The sequence below is a fragment of the Propithecus coquereli genome, unplaced genomic scaffold (genome assembly GCF_000956105.1).
Source record: "Propithecus coquereli isolate 6110/MARCELLA unplaced genomic scaffold, Pcoq_1.0 Scaffold24, whole genome shotgun sequence".
Classification (NCBI taxonomy): Eukaryota; Metazoa; Chordata; class Mammalia; order Primates; family Indriidae; genus Propithecus; species Propithecus coquereli.
The window spans coordinates 2,665,521-2,673,940 of record NW_012147952.1 but is presented as its reverse complement, the minus strand read 5'-3'; the positions used below and the strand labels follow the sequence as shown (position 1 = coordinate 2,673,940).

Genomic DNA, 8,420 nt, shown 5'->3' with positions numbered 1-8,420 from the left:
ACACCATTCAAAAAATATATTTTAATAAAAGTTCATGAGCCAGGTATGGTGGCACAAACATGTAGTCCCAGCTACTTGGGAGGTAGAGGCAGGATCACCTGAGCCCAGGAGTTTGAGGCTCCAGTGAGCTGTGACTGTGCCACCACACTCCATCCTGGGCAACAGAGCAAGATCCCATCTCAAAAAATAAGGTCAGTGCATTTTCTTCCTAGCATCCCAAAGCCCTCCTCCATGATTACCAAGTAGGTTATGCTTTTCAAGTTGACAAAGTTATTCATTTGCAGATCATTCAACCTTCCAGGTGTTGCAATGACGATATCTACACCTTTTCTAAGATCTTCTATCTGTCGGTCTCTGTCTCCACCACCGTATACACAAACACTTAAAAAAAAATCCACAGGTTCATGTTCAGGCAAAGAATATCTCGTCACAACTCAAAATCCCAACCTACATAGGCATTTTGGGTATACAATAAGATGAAAAAAAAATAAGAGGTATAAAAATCAAATAGTATCATACCTTTAGTGGAATCTGCCCCTTTCTAAGAACTATGCACACCCCACCTACAATGGTGTGTCCTAAAGAGCCATGCCTGTACCATTACTTGTCCCTACTGTCCAGGCTGTAATTAAATCAGAGGCTAATTCCTATCCCTCTAAATGTGTGAAAAATAATGGGAAAAGATAACCTATAACTGATTAATATATAATAGTAGTTAAGGAATGGCCCAAAAAAAGGACTTACCTCTTAAGTCCTTTATATGAGTATTTAGAACATTCAGAGTCCACCTGAATAGCTAATTCACGTGTGGGCGTGAGAACTAACATACCGGGTCTGCCCCTTTTTCCTCTAACTCTTTGGAGAGAAAACAGATTAACATTAGATTACTTGTCTCAGATGCATGGTTCATTCAGTCAGTGCTTTCAAGATTTATAGCAAGGAGTACTGAAGTCAGCCATAGTCACAGACATATACCTTTTCTGAGAAGGTGTATGATTAAAAGTTCCTCCATTATACTACAGACCTTAGCTTACTAATTGCCATCCACGCACCTAATCAAATAGCTGATACAATGTAGAAATGCCAAAATACTTCCCTGTAAGAACATTTTCAAAGAGTTAAGATTATTTTACTTAGTTTAGTGATGTTTTTATAAACTTTTTCTGATTACAAAACCAATACACATCTACCAAAAAGTAGGGAAATAAAAAAAGCCACACACAAAACCCTATTTCCCAATACCAACCACGTCATTTACCATGGTCTTTTCATTAACATTTAAAATGCCAAGCATTTTCTTGCCAGAGAACATAATTTAAAGCAGTTTGTTTCAAATGTTGTCACTGTTAAGGTTTTTAGTAGATACTACCTATTACCTCCTAAAAACGTTTTGCCAATTTATACTTTCAGCAGTACAGTGTAACTATCTACTTCCTTACATCCTCTCAGAAGCTAGGCATTACCTTTTGAACAATGCAATAGATAAAAGAAACTTTAATTACACTTTTGGTGTCCCTATCTGTTAAATCCCCATAAAGAGAACCCAGCCATAGGAATTCTTACTTTGGTTGACCGTCTAGATGAATAAATCCAGGCATTAAATAGGACAATGTCTTTCCTGTTCCTGTTTGGGCTATTCCTATAAGGTCTATTCCTTGTAGAACTATTGGCCACGATTGTGACTGAAACAGAATTATAAACGTTAAAACAAAAATTAAACATTAAAATTAAACACATAAACACTAAAACAAAAATTATCTTTTTGCCAACAGTTCCTCTTCTCCCCGCTCCAATCTTTCAACAAAGATTTCTTAAGTGCTGGGTGGGAGGTGCTGGGAGAACGCTATTAAGAGTTCTTCCCTGGCGATCTAACTTCTAATAATCAGATAGCACTGTATTGGCGGAAAACAACATTTAGTGAAAAATTAGAATTATGGAAAGCATACCTGAATAGGTGTTGGCTTTTGAAAACCTGCCTTTTTAATGGTTTCTAAAATTTCAGGGTAACATTGAAAGGCATCGGCAAATGTGCAGGTAGGATTAGGGACTGGACGTTTTTCACCTTCTTTCAAGTCATCACACATTATATTAAAATTTTCCTTTCTTTAAAGAAAAAATAAAACAAAGATTAGTGGCTGTGGTCACTTTGCTCCCCAAGAATGCTATTTTCCAAAATATCAGGTCCTATCTAGAAATTCAGCTGTAACTGATAAAACCATAACTGTAAGGTAGTTATGGTAAAATGTTCTGAGAATAGCTGCAGGGGAAAGGAGGAAAATCTGATTATATGCATGAATGGGCCAATGACTGTCTCATGGATGAAAAATTACAAAGAGTAAAGCCTGAAAATAATAAGCTTCATAATTCAAAACCAGATTTGGCAAACATTTGAGGGCCTATATGATTTCCCAAACATTTCCTTCATTAATCCACAATCCTGTGAGGCAGGAATTATTCTCATTTGACAAGTGATCATACGATTAGTTATTTGCCCAGGGTCTGAGTCTCGTCTTAACCCCCTTTCTGCTATTCTGCACAATCTTGGTTTTCTATCAGACTTCAATAGTAAAAACAATTGCCATTAAAACATTCCAATTTCAGGCACTCTAGCCTGGACGACAGAACGAGACTGTCTCAGGAAAAAAAAAAAAAAAGGAGGAAAAGTTGAATGGGTCTTGGATAGACCTCCAAGTAAAACATTCTAATTTCAGATAACAAGGACAGAAGAGTGTCACAAATTACTCTAATACAGGTATCAGATCCATTTCTTTTTCAATTCTCCTATGTTAGAGAAGCAATTCTCTAAAACTGCTGTCCAATACAGCAGGCACTAGTCACATGTGGCTAAATTTAGAAATATAAATATTCAGTTGCTCAGTTATAATAGCCATTATTTTTAAGTGCTCAATAGCTGCATATGGCTACTCCATTAGACACAAATACAGACCATTTTTCATCATTGCAGAAAATTTTACCCGATAGCAATGCTCTAAATATATATCACGTAGGATGCAACCATTTTTTCGTTTGAATTAATATGGAAGGTGCAATCTCTAAATGCAATCACTTTACATCTTTGCCTAAAATACTAATACTAATAACTATACAAAAACTCATTTCAGCAAGGTAATAAAGCTACCCACCTCCAATTGTCTACTTCCACCTGTGTCATTGAGCTTGTTGTTGTTGACTCTTTGTAAAAGTTTTTCTCAATTGGAGGTAAGTCTGGGACCAAGACAGAATCCATTTTTTGATAGAGAATCTACATTTACATTTCATTAACACTTACAGTCAAAGCTATAGAAATCAAACTAAAATATATGTTTAGCATGAATACAGTTTTAGACAATTTTATTCTTTGCCAGCCAGGCTTTATGCCAATCTGAAAGATTTTTGGTTTGTGTTTCAATTACATTTACACTCAAGAGAGGGATCTCTTAATATCTCTCAATATTCAAGTTTAAAGTAAAAGAAAACATGCCTTACAGGACATAAAAGCACCATAATTGATGAATCTGCTATTGATCATAGTACATGATTTTATCTTTTATTTCAAAGTCCATCCCATCACTTTTTTTCTTCTTTATATTTTTTCAGCCAGTCAAATTTAGCAGTAGGGGGTTGAATACCCATCCCATTACTTTTTAGTAGTTAAATCTATATCTTTAGTCTACTCTTTGAAGCTACATTTCTTAAGAGACAGCTCTGTGGCCCAGGCTAGAGTGCAGTGTCATGATCATAGCTTACTATATCCTTGAACTCTTAGGCTCAAGTGACCTTCCCGCCTTTTCCTCCAAATGTGCTAGGATTACAGGGATGAGCCACTGTGCCCAGCCCTTTAAAGCTACATTTCTTAAATGCCTATTGTAGCTGTTCCAAACTTCAAATCCTTTCCCTGGTCCTCCATCCCAAACCTCCAACATATATACTGTCAAGGCAGCACTGGAAACTTAACATACAGAGATGCTAACCAACCCAGTGGCATTAATCACTGTTAATATTTTGCTCACATTAGTGCATTGGCTTTTTAATTTTAAATAAAAGATGCTGTATTCCTGCCCCATTCTGATAGCCAAGGTTAGTGCTTGAATTTACCTTGAAACATTATCCCCCATGTATAATGTTCTAAGTGAGAAATTTCATTTAAAATGCAAATAAACATTCTGATGCTAAGTCTGATAAAAAAAATTAAAGAGAAAAAAAGACTGAACCTTTTTAAAAATAAATGAATTTCAAACAAAAAGAGCCCTGTCTCAAAAACTGTTATGCTTCTTGTGATTTAATAATTTATCTCATGTTAATTCCCTTTATATTTTCCCCTTGGGGAAAATTTATTTATTAACCTTCTATCAACCTTTTGCAGTGAGTTACCTCAAATAAGTATAAATATATTTAATCTTCCACTTACGGCATAAACCACAGCAGGTAACTCTCATGACCTAGGGAATCAATCATTTTAAATCACTATTTTTCATATAGATTTCATTAGTAAAAATAAGGCACAGACCTTTTACAGAGGATAAAAACTGCAGTTTCTAGCTGGTCTAGGTAGGATGAAAAAAAAAAACCCCAAAAAAACAAAAACAAAACTGCAGTTCTAAGAAACAATACATGTAAATGTTAGGATGCAGCACTGACCTGCCCACTTTTTTTTTTCCCATTTCAAACCTTCCTCTCTAATTTGATCCCAATCTATCAAAGGCCGATCTTCTGCAGCAACATTGTCATCTGTGCCTCGACCTCTTCCAACAGAAGGTTGGAAGGCAACAATATCTGTTGAAAGTATTTTATTGGATTAGTTTTCTATTGTTTCCTAGTAACCAGATGATAATGCTTGAAATATAAAATTTGGGGTATCCAAACCCAAGTGCCCATCAATACATAAGTGGATTAATAAAATGTGGTATCTGTATACCATAGAGTTCTCCTCAACTACAAAAAACAATGGTGAACTAGCACCTCGTACATTATCCTGGATAGAGCTTGGGCCCATCCTTCGAAGTGAAGTACCACAAAGATGGAAAAACATGCACCACATGTACTCGCCATCAAATTGGTACTAATCGACCAACACTAAGGTGCTCACGTGGCAGTAATACTCACTGGGTGCCAGTCAGGTGGCGGGGGTAAACCCACATCTAATGGAAGCAGAGCCCACTGTATGGGGGAAGGGCATACTTGTAGCCCTGGCTTGGGCAAGGCAAATGCATTACGTGTAACCAAAATGTCTGTACCCCCATAATCTGAATTTAAGAAAAATGTATTTTTGTTTAAAAAAATATTAGGGGTTCCATACTACAGTACAATATTTAATAACTTATGAAAAATTTAATTTATTGGAGAGGGGAAGGAAAATGGCATGAGTCTAGCGTGTGCTAAAATAGTCATACACATTACTTAATCCTTACAATAGTCCTATGATGCAGATATTACTCCAGGCTAACAGATGAAGAAATGGGGCCTTAGAGGTTTTTTCCCAAGAAACACTAAGGGGCAATGCTGCCATCTGAACCCATGTCTTTCTGTTCTACTTCCATGTTGCTTCTAGACATGGTTCAATGGCTTTTCTCTTCTAGATTTATCTGAGATTTTTAAAATACCAAACACCTAAGCAGTTTTCAAAGTCAGTCATGGATCTGGGGATGAGTCAGGAGCCCAGGACCAATTTTTACCATTAATAAAGTGGGTACATATTAAAAGGTTATTTCAGTTTTACTTACCTGTGGCTAAAAGTAAAACTGCTAAGCTTACCCAGAGATTAAGTAGTTTTAATTTGAGGAAAAAAGTATTCTGGAATTTCATAGAAGATTTATAAGACTAGATTTATGGCAACCTAATGCTTTCTATAATGCAAGGAAATCAGGTATAATGGCTCATAATACTGAAGGAAATTTAAAAAATTTTAAAGGGCTTCATTGAGCAAACATTACTTACCAACTTTGTGTTCTGAATAATAATTTTCTTCTTGTTTCTTAACAAAATTATCTATCACTGCTTTTGCTTTTGTTTGCATCGCCATGGTACCAAATATTTTCACTAATGATTCTGGATATCCTTTTATTATCTAGATACAAGGGGGAAAATGTGAGACTTAAGTCCCCTCACTGTCCCCCCCCCGCAACAATCACACAATTTCAAAAAGTATAAAAGTACAAAGTAAATACAGTATTGTTATCAACTGATGTCTAAATTTCTAATCTGATGGAGAGGCTATTTATATCCACTCTGGGATTGCTCTCCTGTTTGGATGGGGAGGAGCAGGACAATCTGTAAACGAAAAAGCTGACAGGGAATAAACTCAGCAAATAGCATAGAGGGGAAAATTAAGGCATTAGGCCGGGCGCGGTGGCTCACGCCTGTAATCCTAGCACTCTGGGAGGCCGAGGCGGGCAGATTGTTTGAGCTCAGGAGTTCGAAACCAGCCTGAGCAAGAGCGAGACCCTGTCTCTACTAAAAATAGAAAGAAATTAATTGGACAACTAAAAATATATAGAAAAAATTAGCCGGGCATGGTGGCACATGCCTGTAGTCCCAGCTACTCGGGAGGCTAAGGCAGGAGGATTGCTTGAGCCCAGGAGTTTGAGGTTGCTGTGAGCTAGGCTGACGCCACAGCACTCTAGCCCGGGCAACACAGTGAGACTCTGTCTCAAAAAAAAAAAAAAAAAAATTAAGGCATTAATCTGACAGGTGATACTGTGGGTCTGAGTTCTCCCACCTATAAAATGGTGACATTTGTTTGGCTAATCTCACCGAATTGTATGGCTTACATGGATTAACCTACATGCCAGATAAGTAAGAGTTTATGGACCTGTCTGGTACTTATGTAAATTTTTACCTTGATGGATTCTGTACTTACACAACACATGTGTACTGTTATGGAGTGAAGTTTACAGGGCTGACCTGTCATTTTGTGGACAGAATCTACAAGTAACACCTTTAAACATGCATAATTTCAGATACCCTCATTGACTGAATATTTTTATGAAGAGACGGCTCTGATAGCAGAGTGCCAGGAAATGGATGGAATGAATACTCAAGAGGGAATAGGGGAGGAGACTGGACAGTCAACAGGCCAAATCAAGAAAACGATGCTAGGCTGTATGGCCTTAAGGGTTTGAGATATTATGAAAGGTTTTTATGCGGTAAATGGACATGAACACATAATTTGTGCTTTAAAAAGACTGTTCTTTGGTTCTTTACCTGGTGAAGTAGAAAAAAAAAAAAAAAAAAGACTGTTCTGGGCCAGGCATGGTGGCTCACGCCTGTAATCCTAGCATTCTGGGAGGCCAAGGCAGGAGGATCACTTGAGGTCAGGAGTTTGAGACCAGCCTTAGCAAAAGCAAGACCCTGTCTCTACCAAAAATAGAAAAATTAGCCAGGTGTGGTGGTGTGTGCCTGTAGTCCCAGCTACTTGGGAGGCTGAGACAGTAGGATCACTTAAGCCCAGTGAGCTATGATGACACTGCTGCACTCTAGCAGTGAGTGACAGAGTGAGACCCTGTCTCAAAAAAAAAAAAAAAAAAAAAAAAAGATAAAGAGATTGGTCTGACCACACTGGAGAATAGTTAGAGGGCACCGGAATGTAATGCAAATGACAGCATTTCCCTTGAGAAGTATAGGAAATAGTAGGCAAGACTCAGTAGTGGATGAGGACAAGGAGAAGGAAGTACCACAACAGGTAATCCGAGATTTCTGGCTTGAGAACTCAGTGAATGATGCTGCCATTCGCTAAAATTGAGAACACAGGATCTCGTGAAGGTTTGAGAAAAGGGGCTCTGGAAGGGAGCATTTGGGGCATGATAAATAGTCCAGAGACCTCATTTGTACTTGGAGATTATCTGTAAAGATTTTTATATCCAAGAGTCACAAAATCTTCACCTGGAACCAACTACAGCTCAGGTGGGTTTTTGAGAATAGCAGTTTGAAGAGCTTTGGCAACTTATTTAATTTACCACAGATGTTAATAACTGAGCAGAAATTAGAGTAGGTGCTTCCTTGGGAATGAACTATGTTCTTTTAAGAACACAATGACTTACCTGTATCTTCGTACCTGTTGTTCTCTGGATATCTTTTATATTTGACCCACCATGACCTGTTTTTAAAAATAAAGGAATGTAAGATTGTAAGCTGGAATCAGTTAACAGGGATTTACCTATTTTCCTCAAAGAACCTTCTCTAGTTCCTCCCCCAAATCATTCAAAAGCTCCTGGGGTCCAATAATCACTTTTTGTTTGGAAAGAAATTTCTATTCCAAATTTTGCTGGGTGTTAGGAGGCTCCTGTCCCAGAGAGAACTGTAGGCAAAGGATTCTGTATCAGCTTACACAAAAATTGGATCAAAAGTGCTGGAGAGGGCCAGGCGTGGTGGCTCACGCCTGTAATCATAGCACTCTGGGAGGCCAAGGTGGTGGATTGTTTGAG

At 37.7% G+C, this 8,420-nt stretch overlaps 1 protein-coding gene across 1 annotated transcript in view; it reads right to left on the bottom strand.

The window, feature by feature from the left end:
- DDX43 (DEAD (Asp-Glu-Ala-Asp) box polypeptide 43) overlaps positions 1-6,034 on the bottom strand; it is an 11,826-nt gene extending 5,792 nt beyond the window's left edge. Inside the window, exons 1-7 of the mRNA XM_012646035.1 lie at positions 5,935-6,034; positions 4,639-4,773; positions 3,144-3,225; positions 1,947-2,103; positions 1,564-1,682; positions 745-855; positions 240-381 (exon numbers count right to left, since the gene is read on the bottom strand). Of these exons, the coding sequence (XP_012501489.1) occupies positions 240-381; positions 745-855; positions 1,564-1,682; positions 1,947-2,103; positions 3,144-3,225; positions 4,639-4,773; positions 5,935-6,019 (831 nt within the window). The 5' untranslated portion in view covers positions 6,020-6,034. The remainder of the gene's footprint in view (positions 1-239; positions 382-744; positions 856-1,563; positions 1,683-1,946; positions 2,104-3,143; positions 3,226-4,638; positions 4,774-5,934) is intronic.
- Between the last annotated feature and the right edge of the window lie 2,386 nt (positions 6,035-8,420).